Here is a 22746-nt window from a genome sequence, read left to right on the forward strand (position 1 = left end):
TGCAGGTGCTGTTCTAAGCTCTTTATGTATGTAAGTCATCAGATAATCACAGCAATGCTATGAGGTAATGATCCCCATTCATTTCTACAGAGATGAAAACACGGAGGCACAGAAAAGCTCCCTGGCATTCCAGGACCACACAGAGCTGGCTTTGACCAGGTGCTCCAGCCCCCAGCCTGCACACCTGAGTGACTGTAAGAGCCGGATGGAAGCAGGGAGGGCAGGAAAGTGGGAGGGCAGGAAAGTGGCGGAGGGGCAGGAGCCCTAAGCTGAGGACAGGGGGACGGCAGAGGAGAGGAAGGAGGAGGATGGGCAGAGTGCTAGGGACCCCAGCTTCCCCTCCCAAGCCCACAGCCCTGCACACAGCCTGTCTGGCAGCCTCCTCCCTTACCGCCAGGATGATGAAATTAACCCTTAAACACACAGACACACACCCATGCCTCCCTGCTAGAGGGCCAGGGCCACACCTTACAGAGGTTATTCCCCAGTGGCCAGCAGGGTGAGTGGAACCCCAAGGGGCCATGGGCCCGGGACTTCAAAGGGTGTCACGTGGGAGCCAGGTTGAGGCCTCAGGGATCCACAGAGCACTCCTAAGTTTCTCTACTTTTAGCTAATTCATGGTCACTGTGCCCTGCTGCCCAGGGCTCCCATGGAGCTGGTGGCACATCTCCTATGCCCATGTTGGCCACCAAGACACTGTGACCGAGGTCAGAACCTGACTCCAGTACCCTAACCTCGGGGTCAGATCACAGGCCCCCAGTACCCAGACTGGACAGTTTAGGGGAAGATTCCCAGTTGGCTCCGGGGGAACTGCTGGCTCCAGACATACCACAGCTTCTGCAGTGTGGCCTTGGGGCTGGAGACGGGGTGGTCTTCAAGGCTGAGCCCCTGGCTCCCCACTGCACTGCACTCGCACCAGACTGTCTGGGCAGGAACCCCAGCTCTAACACATCATCTAGCTCTGACCTTGGACCTGCCACCTCACCTCACGGGCTTCAGTTTCCTAGATTGCAAGATGGGGATGCTGAGGGTACTTAGCTCATAGGGTTGGGATAGGGACCCCGCGAGGATAAACAGGTTTACATTCACAACAGGTCATGGAGAGGCCCGGTGCTTGTCAAGTGCTGCAGAAGCGCGTTAAACACGAGGGCTCAGAGAGGTCTTAGCCCCGCCCAACTCGGAGCTCCGGGGAAGGCAGAGCTGTGCCAACAGGCAAAGCTGTCTCTCAGCCACAGCACAACAGGTGAATGGACGGGAGGGGCAGGTTCTCCGGCCTCAGTAGCCTGCCCTCTTGTTCAACGCTTCTGATCACAGGTTCTGGTAGCCAGGAAAGAAGCTCCAGGGACAATCTTGCTCCCAGAGGGTGACAGAAGAGGCTGGTGCAGGGTTGTGCGGAAAGCCCCAGCCGCGGGCCCCTCCCTCACCCCCGGCCCCCGGGTCTTGTCCTCTGTCTGCATCCCACCATTCCACTCCCCCAGAGCTCCCATCAGGCCCTCATTTCATATGGATGAGAGACTGAATTATTAACCGGGATGGAGGGGGCGGCTGCGACCGCTGCAGAGAGGGGGCAGGGCTCTCCCCAGGCCAAGGACACGCCTCCCTTAGCCGTCCAGCTGAAGCATGCATCCCTGGGCCACACGGGTCCAGGACCACATGATCTCACTGGGGTCACACATGGAGTGCAGACGACCTCACGGGAGCCCCTCACCAGGGGCGCCCACCTGTGCCTGGCTCCGGGGTCCTGTGGGCTGTCAGCGGCCCTGGACCACAGCCCCTCGGGATCCCCTGCCCCCAGAGTGGCCACAGGGCCAGCTGTCAACTTTTGGAGATTCCCCAACACACTTTCACATGGTTGACTTTTGTCTCAAGTCTGCCCCCAATGACAAATGAGATAACAGGGCAGTGAGGAGCCCTGCAAAGGGTCTTTATTTGTAAGGGAGTGGCAGGCCTTGAGTCTGCCTCCTACACACACTCCATCTCACACACACAAGGCCCCTCCCCTAAGCCCCACAAGAAGCAACAATGACAGAGCCTAAGTGTGCTCCCTTTGGGGGAGGGGGCAGGGGTCACAAACACAAGTTCAACAAGGTCAAAACACGCTGTCCTGAATGTTGGAAGCCGCGCCCGTAACCAGTGAGGCTCTCTGTACACCCTTGACTCCAGCAAATAACCCTGTAGCGTGGCCGATGCTTCGTTTGCCCTGAGCCTCTGAGAGGCAGGCCGGACCGGCCGCCCTCACAGAGGAGGAGGTTCACAGGTAGTCCAGTGCAGTACCGAGGCTTGCGGGAATCCTGACCACCGGCAGGTGTTCCTACACACCTGGGGACAGGCCTGGCCTGTGAGTGGGTGGGATTTGAACCTAGATCCCTCCGGCTCCCAAAGAGTTTCTGCCACCCTGAACTGTCCCCTCCTTCTCTCTCCATCCACCCTGATTTGCCTCCTTCCCCTTCTCTGGGGCGTCTGGCCAGGCCTAACCAGGAGCTACGTGTCCCTGTCTGCAGGGCTAGAGGAGGCAGGGGGCTGTGGAGGGAAGCCAGGGTCAGAGAACCCCCTCTTGTGGCGGGGAGGGAGGGACCCCCAGGCCAAGGCGGGGGAATCGCAGTTCTGGGAGGAAGCAAGACAGATTTCTGAGAGCTCCTGGAGGAGATCAACTCCGCACACATGGCAGCGATGACAGCAGCAACAGTTTGAAGATGTCCTAATTGTGTCCCGAGGCACAGTGAGCCGGAGAGGCGTCTGGCTCGGCCACGGGTGACAGCCAGCCCCGGAACCATCAGCGAAAGGATTTTCCCCACGTCAAAACCCCCGCAGCTGCGGTTACTACGGAGACTGCAGCCTTTGTCTGCAGGTTGTAAATTGTAATTGAAATGAGTTTTCAAGGTTGAAATAACCATAGCTCCCCCCGGTCTCCCCCCCTCACCTCCTCAAAACTCACCCCACCCAGCCACATTCCTCCTGAGTTCTAGGCTCACGTGTACACACACACACATTTCTTCACAGAAAGGTATGGAAAATCAACCACATATACACTCACACATTTTCACATCTGCACATGTAGAGTCACAACACAAACGTGCCCGCATTTATACACATCTCTATACACACATCCTTGTCCAAACATACGGAAACACAAGTGGCCACATAAACATATGTTCTACATACACAGCTACATGATTAGTATAGCACTTGTACACGCATGTGGTTATTCAGATTCACTGCCGGGCGGAGAAGCACCACAAACAGGTCCTGACAAGGATGTGGGCACAAGCATTTTATCTGGAGGTGATGCTGAAAGCACGAGTCGGGTAAGAAAGTGAGACGAGGGCGTGAAGGGAAAGCGCTAATGCTTGGTATGAGTCTCGCCCACGGGCGGCTCCAGAGAACAGCGGGGGCCTAGGCCTCAGGGTGGCCCATCTGAGAGAACACACAGCCCCACCCCTGCCAGCTGAAGGCCGAAGGCTGCTCCGGGGGAGTTCATCCCACTGGCAAAGTGGTGCTGGGGGGCCGCCAGGGGGACACCTCAGGGTCCGTGCCCCCAGGCTCGAGTCCACACGGGTAACTGACATAGGTGTGTGGACATACTGCACATATCTACAGATCTGTAAACTGGCATCTACATACAGACAGGCCAACATCCACACCGGTTTTCATCCGTCGGGCAAACTTTCAGGGCGCAGGATAGGAGGGTCCCAGGGTCTTCCGAGGGAGAGCTGGTGCGTGCCTCTGCCCTGGACCAGCCCTATGACCGGGTTAAGCAACACTTACATCCCTAGATGTAAATCTACAGTAATAATGCTTACTTTGTGGGGCAGCTGATAGGATTCAAGGAGGCACAGATGTCATACCATGTACATACTGTTCTCCAAGCTTCCCTTTTCCTCTCCTCCCTAACACACCCCCAAGGAATAACTCCCCACTGCCCAAGGCCTCCACCCAGCCTGGCTGCCCCTCTGCATGCAGCCTGGCATGTGCTGACTATCCCCGCCCCCCTCACGAGATAAGCGTGGACTTTCTGGTTAGGGGACATCTAAACAACTCGGCCTGGCCCCCTCCACCCAGGTCTGTTCTCCAAAACTTGGCCTCAGCTCTGTCAGCTCTCATCCCAGGGAACCCTGAGCTACCCCAGTGCCTCACGGTGGTTACTGCCACCTTCGGGGTAGAGGGGTGCAGGGGGAGGGGGAGCTCCTGTCTCCCAGGTGCTCCCTTTTGGGCTCTCACGGCTGGTGCAGCCCAGGGCTCCCCGACCTTGAGCCAGCCCCAGTCCCCTTCTGAGGGAAGGTGGTTGTCCCAGGAAGATCCCAAGGTGAAAACACATCAGAAGCTGAAATCCTGGCGGTGACACTGGCTTGCAACTGCAAACAATCACAGGAGCAGAGAAGCCGTCTTCAGAATCAGTAAAGACCACTTCTGGATGGCCATTGAATGAAAATGCGAAGTTCAGGAACCATCAAGGAACTCTGGGTCCCTGAGAGTCTGACCTCAAGAATGTATCCCCAGGGTCTTCCCTGGTGGTCCAGTGGTTAAGACTCCCAGCTCCCAGTGGAGGGAGGTTCGATCCCGGGTCAGGGAACTAGACCCACACGCTGCAACTAAAGGACCCCACATGCCACAGCTAAGACCCAGCACTGCCAAATAAATTATTTTTAAAAAGCAAACAAACAGAACAAAGAATGTATCCTCAGGGTCTTCCCTGGTGGTCCAGTGGTTAAGACTCTGAACTCCCAGTGGCGGGGCCCAGGTTCAACCCCGGGTCATGGAACTGGATCCCACGTGCTGCAACTAAAGGACCCCACCTACCACAACTAAGACCCAGCACCACCAAATAAATGACCTTTAAAAAGTAAACAAAACAAAGAATGTATCCCCAGATGTCCACAGACCCAAGTTCGAGAAACAGGATGTGGACATACAGCCAGATGGGAGCAGCTTGAAACACTGTCCCCCTCCCCATCCCAACACAGCCTCTTATGGGCTGAGTCGCATAGTATCTCTGGGCTTTAGTTGGCTTGTCTGAAATGAGGGTAGCTCCAGGGACAATTAGAATAGAGTGATATGTGTAGCAGAGTCCCCACTTAGCACCTGGACAGGCCAGCTCCCAGGGAAGGCCCTTCTCTGCCCCTCACTGGTTCTGAGACTCCACCCCACCCCCAGCCCAAGAGCTCTCCGGGGAGGGGACCACAGTCACAGCTAGCCTCTCACGTGGATGTCCCTTCTCCCCCATCACCCAGCCATGCTCCTTCTCCCGCCAGCAGCTTCTAGCTTTCCCTCTGCTGGATCTTTGCTGGCAACATACAACTATGCTCTAATTTCTCCCATTTAAACAAACAAAACCCTCGCCTGACCCCACTTTTTCACCAGCTAGCATCTCTCTCTCTCTTTTACAACAAAAACTTCTCAGAAGAGTGATCCTTGCTCACTTACTCGTCATCAATGTCTCTCCTCCGTTTTCCTCCTGACCAACTTCAGCCTGGGTTTTGCACCCACCTCTCCAAGGAATCTCCCCATGACTCAGCCTGACTGTCCACGCTCCCCCCTGCATCTCAAAGTACAGCCAAGAACCTCAGAGTCCTCCTTAATTTTCTGTCATCTTTTTCTCACTGCAAATCCTTTAGCAAACTCTGCAGCCACACTACAAAACTGATAAAGAATCAGACTCCTCACCATCTCCATGGCCACCACCTGCTCCAGGTTCCCATCAGCTCCCACCCCAGCCTACAGCCCCAAACTCACCTCTGGCTCTGCTCCAGGGGGCAGCCAGAATGAGCCCATTATTACATAAGTCTTATCCTTTTTCAAACCCTGCCATGGCTTTGTCTCATTCTGTGTTAATAATGACTAAATGCCTACTAAAGGCCAACCAGGCCCCACACACACCCTGTGTCACCCCACCCTGCCCCTCAGACCTCAGCTGCTACCTGTTGCTCTCTGTTTTAGCCAAGTGGGCCTCCTCACTGCTCCCCCGATCTGCCAGGCCTGAGTCTACCTCAGGGCCTTTGCACATGCTGTACCTTCTGCCTGGCAAGTTCCTTCCCAGTCACTTTCTCAGTGAGGACTTCGGACCTCCTAATTTAAAAGTGCCACATCCCTGGTCTCCCAGCACTCTCAATTTCTCTCTAGGAGGGGGCCTCCTGGATCTGTCTTCTCCTGTCTCAGGATTAAGCTCTCCGAAGGCCCTCGGCTCTGACTACTGGGACCACACCATCGTGTACCATGTGGTCCGCAAGGCCACACAGTCTCCCACCTGCAGGGGGAGCTCCAGGGGGCAGGCCTGTTCCCCTCCCAGAGTCCAGCACAGGGCTGGGGACGCAGCCAGCCTGAGTAAATGCCAGTTGAATGAGTAAGCAACAGCACTGAGGAAGGGCTCGGGACCCCTCTGGCCACCACATGGCTGATGGCTTGAGCAAATGTGAGCTCCCCGAATGTGTGGCACAGCCTGGCGCAAAGGTAATCCCAAATTCCTCTCCCCAGTTTCCTTAGGAGTGTAGAAGTGAAAAGAACTGTCAAAGCCAGGCTGGAACAGCCAGGAGGGCCCTGCGGATAGGACATCAGCTGGCCTGAGGCAGGACATCCCTGGAACCAGATGGCCAGGGTTCAAATCCCAGCTCTGCTCTCTACTCCTGAATGATCTTGGGAAAGTCTCTAGCCTCTCTGTACCTCAGTTTTCCTTTGCTTCCATGTGGCTCAAATGGTAAAGAATCTGTCTGCAATGTGGGGGTCCCAGGTTCGAGAGCTGGCCTGGAAAGATCCCCTGGAGAAGAGAACGGCAACCCACTCCAGTATTCTTGCCTAGAGAATTCCATGGACAGAGGACCCTGGCGGGCTATAGTCCATGGGGTCACAGAGGCAGACACGACTGAGCGACTACACTTTCACTTTTCACTTTCCTCATCTGTAAAATGGGCTGCCATGAAGACTAAATGCAAAATATCAGAACAGAAATTGACATGTAATACACGCTATATAAATATCAGCTGTTACTATTGTTACTGCTGCTAACACAAGCTGGGTGATGGGCATCTCCCCACACATTCCTAGCGGCCACGTGGCCACCCTCCCTCTCACAGCTCCCAGCCCCTGGACGCGGCAGGCAGTAAATTCTCCTATCTCCTCATAAACCAGACCTTCCTCCGCTCAGCCATCACCTGGCTGGCAGAGCTGTCAAGAAGACAGATGCCACATCTGCCTTGTTTACAGGTTTAATCCCCAAGCCCTGTTCTGCAGGCTCCCAGGGAGGGGCCAGGAGAAGAGGAGGGAGGCAGGCGCTGCCCTCCCACAGGCCTGACAGCTGCAGAGATGCCACTCAGTGACCCCTGTCTCGCTCAGGTGTGGGGCCGGCCGCAGGCCGCCTTGCTGTGCTTCCTGCAGACCACTTCCCCTGCCTTACCCAGGAAACCGTGAGCGAGGCAGCTCTGCTCGGGATGGGGATCAAGGGATGGCAGTGGGTAGTACGATTCCCATTTTACAGATGAGGAAACTGAGGCCTCAAGAGGTGACCTGCCCGAGGTCACACAGCTAGGAAAGTGGCAGCACCAGGATTCATACCAGCTAAGGGGGACTCTCACAGCTGTGCATTTGAGAAAGAATGGGTGCCCACGACCCCTTGCCATTTTGAGACACACCAACCCAATCTCCTGGAGAAGGAAATAGCAACCCACTCCAGTATTCTTGCCTGGAGAATCCCATGGACTAGAGGAGCCTGGCGGGCTACAGTCCATGGGGTCGCAAAGAGTCAAACACGACTAAGCGCCTAACACACATACAGCCCAATCTCCAATTGCCAGTATCTGCTGCTCTTCTGAGGCTCTTTGCCATTTGGACGAGGCATTGAAGAATTAACATCCTCCGGGGAGAGGCAGCAATGACAGACAGGAGGGGCTCCCCTGCCAGGTTAGGACTCCACACTGTCGTTGCTGGGGCCCAGGTTCAATCCCTGGTTGGGGTACTAAGATCCCACAAGCCACACAGTGCAGCCAAAAAAGTATTAAATAATCAATTTTTTGTTAATGATTGACAGGAGGGAATGCCCTGGCAGGTCCAGTGGTTAGGACTTGGCACTTTCACTGCCAGGGCCGAGGTTCAATCCCTAGTTGGGGAACTAACAGCCCATAAGTCACATGGTGCAGCCAAAAAATAATTTAAAATTGATTAATTTTAAAAAAAACGATTGACGAGAGTTGGTGCACACACACCCTGGCTCCCTCACACCTCCAGTGAGATGACTGGCAGGCGTGCTTCCTCCTGTCCCCAGAGACCCCAGCGGAGTAAAGCTCCAGCTGTTCGCGGGGGTGACCTGCTTGGTATCACACCCTTGATGGCCGCCTTACCTCCGAAACCAAAGTTTCCTGGGATCCCCTCCCAAAGAAACAACTAACCGTCAAACCCTAGTCTGGAGGGGAATTCAATTTAACACCTTCAGATCCTGAAGGATGAATCAGATCTCCCCAAGTGTAAGACCCCAGCATGAGATGGTCCTTCCCACCCTCTCGGAAGGTCACCAGGCACGTTCTCGTCCTGGGGCGGGAAGGCGTGGACTTGGCAGAGCACAGGGCAGGGGAACACAGGAGCGCCCAGTGAGATCGTGGGCAGGGCAGCAGGGCCCGTGGGACTGAGATAGAGGCCGACTATCCAAACCGTTAGCATCGCGGGGACCAGAGTGGACCCACCCAATGCCACCAGCGTAGACAGCCAGCATCCTAGGAGAGGTGAGTGGGAAGCTAGGCTTGGAGAGAGAGTGAGGCAGGTGGAGAACACAGGGCTGGCGGAGGGCCAGCGAGAGGGGGTGCTCAGACCATGGAAGGGAAGGCAGCGGGAGAGGCAGGCAGGAGAGCCAAACCGCCTGGGTACCAATCCAGTTCTGCCAATTCTCTAGCACTGCAATGTTCACCAGTTACCTCAGTGTCCTCTTCTGTAAAATGGGTGCAACAATTATGATGCTGTCCTCCGTCATCGGGGATCCTACAGCTAACAGAATCCTTACAACAGACTTGAGCTGTTAAGTTACCCAATTGCATCTAAATCCCATCTCTCCCCTTTCCTCTCTAACAACTACCACCAATGTTTTTTTAAAGAAAGCTTGGAAGTAGGCTATTTTATATTTTTTTGACTCCACCTGAGGCATAGAGGGTCTTAGTTCCCATACCAGGGATCAAATCCTTGCCCCCTGCATTAGTAACCCAGAGTCCTAACCACTGGACTGCCAGGGAAGTCCCCAACAATCACCATTTTATGAGCATTTACCATATGCATCATTTTTCAGCCAGCTTCTTCATACCCTTCAAACACATCACCTATCCTCCCAACAACCTGTTGAGATGGGTGGTGGCTTCCCTGCCCTCTCTGGGACTCAGACAGGTTAAATAACTTGTCCCAGGTCACAGAGCCAGAAGGAAGCAGAGTCAGACCCAGTCCCTGACGCACTGACAGGTGCCGAGTCCCAAGCCCATAGTCCACGGGTGTCACCCGGGCCCTCCTGGCCTAAGATGTTCTTCCAAGGGACCAGCTCAGCTCAAACCTGGGCGGGGCCACGGGAAGCCAGGGCTGCCTCCCCCCATCCAGGGTGGTCTCAGCTTCCACAAACGTTCTCACAGCTCCCCCACCCCTCACGTCACCCAGACATGGACGAGTTCACTGTGCCTGGCCTGGGGCCACACAAGGACCCTCACCAGCCTCTGCTGGGGCTTCCGAGGCAGCAAGAAGGATCCAGGTCAGCTGGAACACGCTGTCCTTCGGTCCTCCCTGGCCACCCCGAGTTCACCCCAGGCTCTCCTGCTTTGCTCAAGCCTTCCCCTCACCCGGGGCATGAGCCATTCCCCCTCCTGTCACCCACCTCTCCTTCCAAGCCAGTGGTTCCCATACTTGACTGCACAGTAAACCACCTGGGGCACCTTTTAAAAAATCCCAGTGCCCAGGTAGCACACAGGACCAATTCCATCAGAATGTCTGGGGCTAGGAGCCAAGCATCAGCGTTTGAAAAGAACTCCAAGTGACTGGATGTGAACAAAGCTGCTCTTGCCCGATATTCCCAACCCTAAATACACACTGGGAGAGCTTGAAAAACAACCCACTCCCAAAACTCTGCTTGGTGGGTCTAGGGGTGAGGCCCTGGTAGAGGTTTGTTTTTTTTTTAATTGGAGAATAATTGCTTTACAACGTTGTGTTGGTTTCTGCCATAGGATGTGAACCAGCCATAAGTATACATATATCCCCTGCCTCTTGAACATCCCTCCCACCCCACCCCTCTAGGTTGTCACAGAGCACTGGGTTGTGCTCCCTGTGTTATACGGCAACTTGCCACTAGTTATCTATTTTACATACGATAATATATATGCTTCAAAGCTACTCTCTCAATTTGTCCCACCCTCGCCTTCCCCCACTGTGTCCACAAGTCTGTTCTCTATGTCTGCATCTCTATTCCTGCCCTGCAAAAAGGTTCATCAGTACCATTCTTCTATATTCTATACATATGTGTTAATGTATGATATTTGTTTTTCTGACTTACTCTGTATAACATGCTCTAGGCTCATCACTAGAACTGACTCAAATTTGTTTATTTATGGCTGAGTAATATTCCACTGTATATATGAACCATAACTTCTTTATCCATTCATCTGTTGATGGACATCTAGGTTGCGTCTATGTCCTGGCTATTGTAAATAGTGCTGCAATGAACACTGGGGTACATGCGTCTTTTTGAATTGTGGTTTTCTCAGGGTATATGCCCAATAGGGGGATTGCTGGGTCACATTGTAGTTTTTTTCCTAGTTTGTTCGTTTTTTTAAGGAATCTCCATACTGTTCTCCATAGTGGCTGTATCAATTTACATTCCCATCAACAGTGCAAGAGGGTTCGCTTTTCTCCACACCCTCTCCAGCATTTACTGTCTGTGGATCTTTGATGACAGCCATTCTGACCTGGGAGAGTTTCTAAAGCTCCAGGTGATGCTGACGCACAGCCAGGCTTAAGAGCCACCATCTTTTTTTTTTTTTTTTTCCATTTATTTTTATTAGTTGGAGGCTAATTACTTCATGAGAGCCACCATCTTACGAAGTGTCTCCCATCAGTCTTCTCACCTGCATCCCCAGACACCCTCTGGGCTGGCTCATCATCTATCCCATCTTTCAGATGAGAAAGTCAAGGCCCCGAGAGGGCACAGCTGGCTCAGGCTGAGGGGTACCCAGAGCCCTCCCACGGTCCCTGACACCAGGTCCTGCAGCAGAGTTATCCAGACCAAGAACTCACAGGGACCCACATCCAACCATATCTAATGTGGACACGCCAAGGCAGCCACAGCAGCGGGCCAAGGATTGAGAGCTCAGTTCTGGGCCCACATCTTGCTCTACTGCCTTCCACCTGTGGGAACTCAGGTTCCTTTACTTACCTTCTCTGAGCCTCTGTTTCCAATCTGTAAAACAGACCCGTTGTCCCATCCTCCCATGGCTCACTCCCTGTCCTTTTCAGGACTCTGCTGAAACGTTACCTTGCAGGGAAGCGAGACTCTTATCTATTTTGTTTCTACTGCACATTTTCCTTCTGGCATAGACTATAGTTTACTTTTTTTATCTTGTTTATTGTCTGTCTCCCCATTAGAATAAAAACGCCAAGAGCTTTTTGACTTTCATTCCCTGCTATATCCACGATGCTTAGAAAAAGGCCAGGCGCTGGGAGTCAAACTGATGTCTGTAGAGTGACTGCGGGACCCTCAAGGTGTTAGAGACTCTCAGACCAGTGAGTGGCAGGGTGCACGGGGCAGCTGGAGTCAGTCAATTCTGTGGGCTCGCCAGGGGGACGTCCAGATGAAGCCCAAGGTGGTCAGCCAGAGGGCGGCTCTGCCAGATCCAGGAACCCCTTCCCCTATAAGCAGCGTCACCGACGTCTGGTAGCTTGAGAGAGCCCACCCACCGGACCTGGCATCAGCCCTGGCCCCGCTCCGGCCCCGCCCACAGACTCCGCCCCTCAAAGTCCCGCCTCTCCTGCCCCCCGGCCCCACCCACAGACTCCGCCCCTCATAGTCCCGCCTCTCCTGCCCCGGCCCTGCCCATTCAGGCCCCGCCCCTGATGGCCCCGCCCTGGCCCCGCCTCTGGTCACGCCTCTCCTGGCCCATCCCAGCCCCGCCCCTGACCCCGCCTCCTAACCTCACACCTCCCGGTCCCGCCCCCGGTCCCGCCCCTGGCCCCGCCCCCCACGCGTGCTCACTGGTGCACTTCTTGACGTGGCTGCCCTTCTTGAGCGCGTGGCGGCTGAGCTTGCAGTGGAAGTTGTCCTCCCAGAACTCGGCAAACCATATGTTGCGCCGGTTGTTGTCCAGCGTGCGGCTGGAGAAGTAGCGGTCAAAGCCTGGCGGGGAACCAGGATGTCAGGACCCGGAGCCCCTCTTTCCACCCGCCCCCAGCCCTTCGCTCTTCTCGCCGCTTAGACGCTTAGACGAAGCGCGGGCGGACGAGGTGGGGAGGAAGAGGGCACCCTCTGATCCAGGACCCAGGGGGAAACGTGAGACGTTTCATTTCCTTTCTGGTGAAAAGAGCTGGGTTAAGTTCCAGGGGGAGCCTGTGTGATCAAACAACGGCTGCCTTTATGGAAGAAGTACAGGATGAGGGTGTTTGGGCTGGTTCTTAACTACGGAAATGCTAATATGGGACTTCTTGGAGAAGAAACCACCTGGAGATCCTGAGATGAAAGCAGAGACGCTGGTGGGGGTAGGGGGTCGGCACCCAGTCCTGGGAGCACGTGAGCTCTCTGGTTCTGAAGAGGAGATGGAACCAGAGAGTATGGGGACTGGCCCAGGTCACATAGCAAGACAGGGGCCTGAATGGTCCTCCTTCCAGTCCAGAACTTCCCCATCGCTGACTGAGGCAGCCTCCTTCTCCAAATGCTCCAGAGGACTTATCAACTCTGCTCCAAGCCCAGAAAACCCAGAGCCAGGGTGGCAGGCTGGTGGGTGAATAAGGCCTTCTCTCCACCCCCTGCCTTCTGCACCATGACCATTCCACGTCACATTCACAGTTGACCGAGCTGCTGGGAACAGACTGGAAAGCCTAAAAGTTCACCCAGCAAAGAGTTCCTGCCGGTGGCAGGGCTCAGTGGAGGCTCAATGACTGTCTGTTGGAGGTGTCGGGGAAGTGCTGGCACTGGTAGGGTACTGGTTGAATGAGTTTCTCAACCTTAACACTACTGACACTGGGCCAGTTCACTCTTTGCTGGTGGGGGGGTGGGCAATGGCCGGGGGAGGCTGTCCTGGGCATTGCAGAATGTTGAACAGCATCCCTGGCCTCCACCCACTAGAAGCACCACTCCTTGCTCATGACAACTAAAAATGTCTCCAAACATTGCTAAATGTCCCTGGGGATCAAAATAACCCCCTGCTGAGAACCACTGCTTGCGTGGTTTCTCTGGTGCCCCAGAGAGAAAAGGGATTTGTCTGGCAAGTCCTGGGTTCAGATCCTAGTTCTGCTACTTAATAGCAAGTATGTGTGACTTACTGCCACCAAATGTCACTTAACCTCTTTAAGCCTTAATGTATTCACTTACTAAATGTGGGGTTGCTGGAAAGACTAAATGAGATGTCTGTATGGGACATGGCATTTGTGGGTACCAAGAGCCGTAGTGTTTGTTATTTTGTGTTTATCATGGCTTGAAGCTGAGAGGGGCGGTGTGGAAACTTCTGGCACCTGTGTTCCTTCTGCCTCAGGGTGAATAGAGGACATGGCCATGTGACCCACGTCCCTCCCCTACTCAGACCTCGGTCTCTTGGAAAGTTTGGTGGAGGTAGATGTCTGCAGGCTTCCCAGCTCCATCAATGCTGATGTCTATTGACCTCAGCGAGAGCAGGGGAGAAGCCCCTGGGAGCCTGCCACCACCATGGGGAGGACAGTGAGGTCCCTGCCAAACTGGGCCTTTAATAGGAACTTTGCGCCTCACTCACAGCGAGGCTCCGGCCAGAGCAATCTGTTCCTGCCCAGGGTGACTGAGTTCTGTCCCAGGAGGAAGGGATACCAGGCAGGGCAGGCCCCCCCGCCACCCCCAGCCCACCCAGGGCCCACCAGGACTCTGCAAGGAGGCCCCTGTCCCCAGCCTGGCACCCTTTTCTGGTAACCTGCTGGCAGCTCCCAGGCCCTTCTAGCAGAGGACACGTTCCCAGTGGGGCAGGGGTCTCACTTCATCTGTCCCAGGTGGGAGAAGGGATGAAAGAATATGGGGGTGAAGGAGAAGTCTTGGTAAATGAGCCTCCTGTACTTGCCACCGCCTGCAACACCCATGAATATCTGAGACGGGAGAAAGAAGGACCCTGAGCATGGCTTCTAACCCCACTGGGACGAGTGTGGCCAGGAAGGCCTCCCAGCCCAGAACCCGAGCACAAAGAAGCTGGGAGCCAAGGAAGAAGAGAGACAGGATGCGGGAAGACAAGGAGCTGGAGAGGGATGGTGGAGGGGGGACGATAAGAAGGACCCGTGAGGGTGATGCTGATAGCGGGGCGCACGGAGCCGGGGGTGGGTGGTGGGCGCGCTGTTGTGGCTGCCAGGCCTACCTCGCACGGACATCCTCTTGGGGAGGATGGTGACGGCGCCCTCGGCCACCTCCTCCAAGTGCAGCACAGGGGCGATCTTGGAGCCCCAGCTGTCCGAGCCCATCCAGAAGAAGTGGCCGGTCTGATTGGCCTTCCGTGCCGCCTCCAGCACACGCCTGTGGGGACACGCACCAGCCCAGCCCAGCCGTGTCTGCCCACGGGCTCCCCGTCCTGGCCACACCTGCCCTTCCCCCCCAGGCTCATTTCTGTCCCCCTCGCAGCCTGTACCTGGATCCCCCATCCTGACCCACAGGAGCCTGGGGCCCACAGCCATCCCAGCACCCACGCCTGGACTCCCAGGCCCCCGGTTCCCTGCTGCCTTGACCCACACCTGCCTACAGGCCCACAGCTGCCTTTCACCCACAATGCACCCCTATAACTGCCTGTGCCCTGGGCCCACAGCTGCCTACGGGCCCAGTGTGGTCTCCCAGACCCACTCTTACCCCTGGGGCTACCTCTGTCCCTGCCAAGACCATGCCTGTTTCCCTCCAGTTGGACCTGCCCCATGTCTGACCCGGGTCCCCAGAAACACATCTGCCCAAGCTCTGTTCTCTGAGGCTCGCAGACCCACACCCTTGGCCCTTTGTCACATTTCTATCCACTGTCACACACACACACACACACACACACACACACACACACCCCAACACCTGTCCCCCTCTGCACCCCACCTCCTTCTGTGCCAAAAGTCCAGGTGCTCCAAAGAACCGCCCCCACTGCCCTCGCGGATGGATGAAAGGGTGCAGGCAGCCAGAGGCTCCCCACCGCCACCCAGGGCACAGTATCAGTGGTCCTAGCCAAGTCAGGGGCCCTGGAGCCCCGCACAGGGTCCAGCCCACAACGGCGCTCAGTCAGTGCTAATGGATGCTTGAACTAAGTGGCCCCTCAGAGACATCTTCTAGAAGCAGAAAAACAGGAAGGACGAGGCAGAATTCCCCCCTCCCCCATGTTATCTCATCCCATGGGGACAGACGGGAGCAGAGAGGAGGCAAGCAACTTGCCCAAGATCATACAGCAAGTGAGAGGCCAGGATACTGGAAACTGGCCAGCTTGTCCCTTGGACGAGGCCAGGACAGACGGCGGGGCTTGGGGCGACTGCCAGACCTGTGCAGGAGGCGGCCAGCTGGGGCAGGAAGCCTCGGGCTGCCAGGGAGAAACGTGTTTCCTCACCCCAGGGCCCACACCTGCCCTCCTCACCGTCTCTTGACTCTCCTAGGCCCCCAAGGCTGCTGCAGCCCCCGCAGGGCCCGCTAATTGTAGGCGAGGCTGCTCTCAGAACCCACACCGCAGCCCTATTATTGCCGCCTGCATCCGGCCAGCCAGAGATGACCAGAGCTCCCAAGGCTCCAGCTCTGCAAAGTCACCTGGGTTTATTTTTACCTTGTTTGCTTCTGAAAACGCATGTGGATTTCCAGAAAGGCGCCCCCCCTCCCACATACCACCCAGCTGCTCAGGGAGTCAGTCTAAGGCCCTCCCCCATCTCCCCCAGGTGACCCTTCTCTGGGACCCTTGGCCTGGTGCCCTCATCTCCCCTCCCCACTTGTGGGTCCATCAGGGCCGCTCAGGAGGCCGCGAGTGGGGTGTGTCCCTGGATGGGGTCGGGGGCCCCGAGTGGTGCTGGGCTTTGACATGGGAGTGTGGGCAGGGGGCAGGGACTGACTGAAGGGAGGCGAAGAGCTCAGAAGGACCTCCCCCTGCTCCAGGTGCCAGCTGACCTGCGGAGACAGGGACACCCAGGGCCAGCGTTTAGGGACCCTGAAAGCTTTGTGGGGACCAGGAGCTCAGAGGTGCCAGGTGGACCCTGAGGGGTCCCACACCCTGAGCCTCTGCTGCCTGAGAAACACCCATTAGAGCTGGCACTTACAGCTATGGAGGCCTTAATGACCTTCCAGAACATTCCCCTCCATCCCTGCTAGCACCCAGCAATATCTCCTGGGAGAAAATCTGTTTTGCTGCAACTCAGGAGTCTAGGATGAGGTCTTTCCAAGTGGGAAAGAGTGTTGGAAAGAAGAGCAGACCCAGAGTGAATGCTGGTTAGCAATGGGGAGGGGGCCGCATGGAGGCAGGGTAGACCGGGCAAGCTGGGCTGGGCAGGTGGGCAGGTGGGCCAGCTGTCTGAAGGAGGCAGTCTGGGGAGACCACATCTCCTCTGCAAACATGGGGTGTGCCTCCCTGACCAGATTCTCGGGGGGGGGGGGGCGCTGTGTCTCCCCCTCAGTCTAGGGAATCAAGGAGGCTGGCCCTTCTTGGCCGTGACATCCAGTCTTAAAGAGGTGGTAGAGAGAGAGAGCAGGAAGAAGGGAAGTGCCTTAGGAAGGGTGCTCAGGCGTCACCTTCTGAGGACACCTGAGACTCTGACCTGCGACTCAGGACCCAGGGGCTGGTGTGCAGGGAGGCGGACTGCTCCAGGGTTTCTGTACCGCATGGTTCTGGCACCTGGAGTCCACCTGCGCCCACTCTGCAAATGCGGAGACCGAGGTCCAGGGAGGGGATGATACTGCCCAGGTGAGTGTGTGCCCAGATCAGGACTAGAACCACAGCCCAGGCCTCTTCCCACTTCCCTGAGCTCACCGAAGGGAGGACGGGGGGCTGAGAGACAGCCACCCCTACCTCCTGCCAGCCTCTGCTCCTTCCTTCGTGCACATTCCTGCATTCAGTGCTCCAGAAACACTATCAAGCAGGCTTCATTAGCTCCATTTTTTTTTTTTAAGCAGAAAAGAAGCCCAGAGAGGTTGAGAAACTTGCCTGAGGTCACACAGCTAGTTGAAGGGAGAGCAGGATTCCCACCTAGGGGCTCTGACCCCAAGCCCACGGCCTTAGCCCCTCTGTAAAAGGACCCGCTAACCATCCTGAGTTGGTAGAATGAATGTAGGAAACGGGGAGGGGGAAAGGAAGGGGAGCCCGTGAGCCATAGCCTGTGCCCCAGACAGAGGGGTCTCCCCACCACCCCCTCATTGGCTCACCCCACCTCTCTGGACCTCAGGGTGGGTCAGGCTTGCCCAGGAAGGTCTCTAGCAGGGGTCCCTGGCGCCCCAGCCCCACCCCACTGCCACCTGTCCTCACCTGATGTCATCCTCATTGGCAAAGATGATGACCGCCCTGGCGTTTGACGTCTCCAGGAGCCGCCGGATGATCTTGTCGAACTCCCCAGGCTTGGGCTCCCGAGGTATCTTGACAGACTGGGCGATGCACACACCCCCTGCAGGAAGGGCACCGGTCAGCCTGGGGCGGACAGGGTCTCCCCCTGCGGCCCACACTCCTGGGGGCTACTCACGGTCCCCTGGCCTGCCTTGCTCCCAGGTCCCGATCCAGCATGGGCGTGTGCAGTCAGAACAGCCACAGTGCAAATTTTGGCTTCACCAAGCTGGGCGACCCTGGACACATCACTCAAGTTCTCTGTGCCTCTCTTTATAAAATAGGTTGCTAGCAAGAAGCAATATAGCATCGGGCTTAAAGCTAGATTGCCTGGGTTCAAATCTCAGTTCTGCTGCTTACTGCTGTGTGATCTCAGGTTAGTTACTGAACTTCTCTGTTGTCTCAAATACATCATCTATAAAGATAATAATACCACCTATTTCACAGGGTTGTTATAAAGCTAAGGGAGTTCATGCATATATAGTAACATCTGCCACACAGTAAGTGCTAAGTAAACATTGGTTCTTTTTGATGTAACTACTTCATAAGATTTTTTGGAGGTGCAAATCTGAGAATGAGAACAAATTGCCCCCCTTGGGCCATTACAAAGACTCCGGTACCCACATCCACACACACCTACCAGGGCTCTTGGCCCCGGGCCCCATGTTCACCATCAGGCCCCTTCATAAGGGCAGCATGCTGGTTGCTGACTTGTGCCTGCACATCCCAGGCAGTGATGCTGTAAACCCAGCTACTGCCCATATGCGGACGTTCCTAAGTTCCCTTCTGGGCACTCACAGGCCACTCAGTATGTAGGCTCTCCAGCTTCCTCCCTGACCCAACAGGGTGTGATGACACCCAGCCTCCCTCCATCTTATTTATGGTCAGATTCCCAGCAGGGAGTTTAGAAGAGCCCAGGAAGGCCATGCTTAAGGGACTGCTTTGGCGGAGGGGCTGGAGGAGCTCTGATTGGGATCGGAAGGTCTTTAGGGGCCCTCCTGTCATTCCTTTCTCTCTGGCCACTGCCTACCTGGCTGGATCCTGGGGGAGGGGACCCAAGGCCTGCCTACCTCTCAAGCTCATTCCTCTACAAGAAGCCCCCAAGCCTGCAGGCACCACCACGATGCAGTCAACACACCCCAGGATTCACAGCCAGGCCGCGTGGCTCACAGAAAGCTGGGAGCACCCTCCCCCTCACCCGACCAGTCCCCGGCCTCAGCTGTGTCTCTCCAGTGCTGGCGGGGGGCCGGCATCATTCGTGTTATCTCAGTCTCCCCGAATCTCCTTCTACAAAAGCACTTGTGGACCCGTTTCTAGTGTCAACCACGTTTGACAGATGAGGAAACTGAGGCTCCGAAAAGAGAAGTGTTTTGCCCAAAGCCACACAGTCCCTTGCCCCACTGGGATACAGAGTTGGGCCCCCCCCCCAGGGAATAAGACCTCCAGCCCCTCTGGTGGCAGAGTCAGGGCTCTGTTGGTTGAAAAGTTTTAAGGAGTATTCTTGATGAAGGCAGATCCTTTATCTCAGATCATTGCCTTCCTCCGGGTCCTACTCAAGGATCTCAGCCCAGCTCCATTTCACATGGGATCCTATTGGCTCACAGTCAAACTTACCCACCTTGGCCGGGCACCTGGCTGCCACCCTGGGGCACTCCGAAGCCTCCGAACGTCTCGCAGTCCAGGCCGGGGTGCCCTGAGCCCTCTGAGCAGGCTCCACGCACCTCTGTGTGGAAGGTGGGCCGCAAGGGTTCCCAGTGCGGGGAGACACCACCCACCTATTTTACCCCGAGGAAGAGGGGCCGGCACCCAGCTGCGCCCAGGGAGGGCGCTCTACTCAGGGGCGTAGGTGGCAACCAGGGAAGGCTGCCCAAAGGTGCTGACCCTGCGCTGAGTGGCTGAGTTTTCGTAGCAGGAGGACCGAGCCACCGGGGGCGGGGAGGGGACATTCTGAGGAAACAAGGCACTCACTCTAGAAGGGGGCTACTCTGTGCCAGGCGCCGGCAAGGCCCAGAGCCACCCGACACAGGCCTGCTCTCATGTCGCCAGGAAATGGACCCCCTGGTTCTGTGTAGCAGGTGAGGCAGCCACGGCCTCTGGCCCCCACCCTGACCAGCACCCACCTCCTTTACTTTCTGCCACTCACAGGCAGAACAAGAACCTCAAGTCCTCCTAGGATGCCCACAGAGGCGCCAAGCACAGAAGAAGAGTAAGGTTATCAGGGGCTCTTGGGGGAGGGAGGGGGGGTCTGGGGGCAGGACGGGACCCCCCAGTCCCAGCTCACAAAGAGAACCGGGGGGAGCCAGTCTCCTGCCCCCCAGCGCTAGCCCTGCCCTAACAGCGGCCAGACAGACACTCAGCTTCTAGCTAAATCCTCCATATGGTTCCTTTCCAGTTAGAAAGTGGGCCAATTGCTACATTTCTCCCCCCATCTGGGGAGACAGATGGACAAGAGGAGGAGGCTGGACAGGGGGTTAGGATGAGCCACCTGGCCCCAGGAGGGAGAAGGGGGCCAGAGGGCAGAGGGGAGGGAGGCACAGAATGGGAGATAATTGTTCTCAAAGAGGAGAGACTCTTAGGTTAAGTCATATTTCTGGGTGGTGCTCCTCTAAGAGGTTCCACCCCGGGGTACACACTGCAGGCTTCGTTTAACTAATGAAAGAAGACTCGGATGACCACAGCCCGGTCAGCAGGTCACAAGGCACTTAAGATGAGAGAGAGTCTAAGCAGGGAGCAATGTTCTGACAACCACAAGAGTGGGGGTACTTGAGGGGAGTCTGGGGCGTTTCAAATAGAGCTCAGTAACAGTGAATGTTTATAGTATCTGGTGCCTTTGAATATTAACACTGCACATTTTGCATAGATTCACCCATCTGAAGTCAGTATCATCGGCAAAACTCCAGCTTATTATTATTTTTATTTTGGCCACACCATGTGGTCTATGAGATCTTATTTTCCCAACCAGGGAGCAAATCTGCACCCCCTGCACTGGAAGCACAGAGTCTTGACCACTGGGCCATAAGGGAAGTCCACCACGGTTCCAGTTCAGAGAGAAGGACGCTGAGGACAGAGCAGCTAAGTGACTCCCCGAGGTCACACAGTCAGGCACAGCATAGGGTCTCAGTGCGGGCCGCCCGGCTCCAGAGAGCACACTTTCACGCAGTCCAGTATGTCCCGACCGGCCACAGCCAGGTCAGGGGACACCAAGGGCCCATGCACATGTCTTGGGGCAGGGCCTGCCCTGGGGCAAGTACCCAGGGGTGTCACTGGCCCCACAAGGAGGAGCCAGGCACCCTCCGGGCCCCTTGGCGTCACTGCCTGCTGGTCAGTTTGGCTGCTCTGGGGACCACGGCACAGGACCAAGGCTGTCCCAGGGTGACACAGCTTCCAGGGGTAACTAGCACAGGATCTGGCTCCACAGTGCTCCTGTCCCCTGCCACAGCCAGAGAGGACTGCGGTGGCCCAAGAGGGACCCACATTACTGAGCACCCACTGCATGCCTGGCACTCATTGAGTGCCTGGGGCAGCTGCTAATGGCCCCATCTTACAGATGCAGAAACTGAGGCTCAGAGGTGCTCAGTTGCCTGATGGAGGTCACACAGCCAGCTGGTGGGTCTGTAAGCCAGGTCTGGTCAAGAGCCTCCCTTGGGCAGAGAAAGGGAAGACTGTAGTCGCTAGGTCCCTGTTAACCCCAACACCTGCAGCCCGTCTCCACTTCTGGGAAGACCCCAAGTCCCATGCCAACCGCCAACTGGACTGCGAGGGAAGTCCAGCACCATTCCAATTTAGAGATGAGGATGTTGAGGCACAGAGCGGCTAAGTGACTTCCCCAACGTCCCCTCCTGTGTCCAGCCCCTGCTTCTGAAGCCCCATCACTGTGGGGGCCATGGCTAGCACACCCCTGGGAAGTCCTCTCCAAACCCTTCTACCAGGGTGGGGGCACTTTTTTGTACCCCCACTCCTTTGTCCCATGGTCTCTCTCCTTGGGACATAAGAATCCATGAGTCCATACTGAGAGCAAAAGTAATCAAATTAAACCCAAGCAGCAAGGAACACACCCAAGCCCTGTCTCTGCACAGAGGCTGAAACCCTTCACCTCTACCAGGCTCCAGGAACAGGATCATAAGGGTATGGAGGAGTCTGGTGCTCCCCACGGCCCACTTAGGCCCTTCTGGGTCACCCTTGGCAAGCCCCTCACCCCCAACACAGCCCCAGCCCCCTGGCAGGCACCGGTTGCCCTGTGCCAGCTGCAAGCTCCACCGTCCGCCCAGCCAGTGCCTCCGCGCAGGGCCAGGGGCAGGAAGCCACAAGCTCGTGCCAGGAGCTTATGAGCCCAAGGGGGCAGTCAGGACCTTGGAGAGCTCCCGGCCCAAGCTCTTGGGGACCGAGGAGACTGAGCCAGGGAGTCTAGAACCCTACAAACCAGCATGTCCCCTTCCACATTCTTCCCAGAGAAACTCGTACACGGGCACAAAGAGATGTGCCCAAAGATGATCACTGCAGCACTGCTTGAATCAGCGAAAACATGGAAACCACCTAAGTACTTTTCAACAGAGGAATGGAATATTATGTAGCTAAGATATATAAAACAGCTCTCATGTATCAGCATGACAAAACCCTGAAAATGCAAAGTTGACTGTTAAAGCCAAGTGCACCACTTTCTGTCCCTTTCATGTGGAAATTAGAGGCCACATACAATACAAGGTCTTATATACGGACACACATATAGACACGAGCAAAAGCTGCAAGAAGGCAGGAGATTTTCCCTGTTGCACGCACTGTGATCTCCCCAGTGCCTGGCACACACTAGTGCTCCATAAATGCTTGCTGAATGACTCAGACAAGAAGGGAACCCAGCCCCTGCAGGGTGTGGGTACCTCAAGGGAGGCAGGGATGGAACAAGACTGAGGGTCCCACAGGAGGGCTCCCAGGCATGATCCCTGTTTCATTTCTTGGAAATAATCAGAAGCAAATATGACAACACGTAAATGGTTGGTAACTGTGCAGCTCAGGACCCAAGCCAGACCAAACGTGCAGACACAAGCGCCAGTGA

General features: G+C 56.0%; 1 protein-coding gene across 1 annotated transcript in view; it reads right to left on the reverse strand.

Annotated features, from left to right (window-relative positions):
* Positions 1-22746, reverse strand: part of GRM4 (glutamate metabotropic receptor 4) — a 111382-nt gene that overhangs the window by 17450 nt on the left and 71186 nt on the right. Inside the window, exons 4-6 of the mRNA XM_061146057.1 lie at positions 17625-17760; positions 14523-14677; positions 12194-12334 (exon numbers count right to left, since the gene is read on the reverse strand). Coding sequence (XP_061002040.1) covers positions 12194-12334; positions 14523-14677; positions 17625-17760 — 432 coding nt within the window. The remainder of the gene's footprint in view (positions 1-12193; positions 12335-14522; positions 14678-17624; positions 17761-22746) is intronic.

This window comes from Dama dama, chromosome 7 (assembly GCF_033118175.1).
Source record: "Dama dama isolate Ldn47 chromosome 7, ASM3311817v1, whole genome shotgun sequence".
NCBI lineage: Eukaryota > Metazoa > Chordata > Mammalia > Artiodactyla > Cervidae > Dama > Dama dama.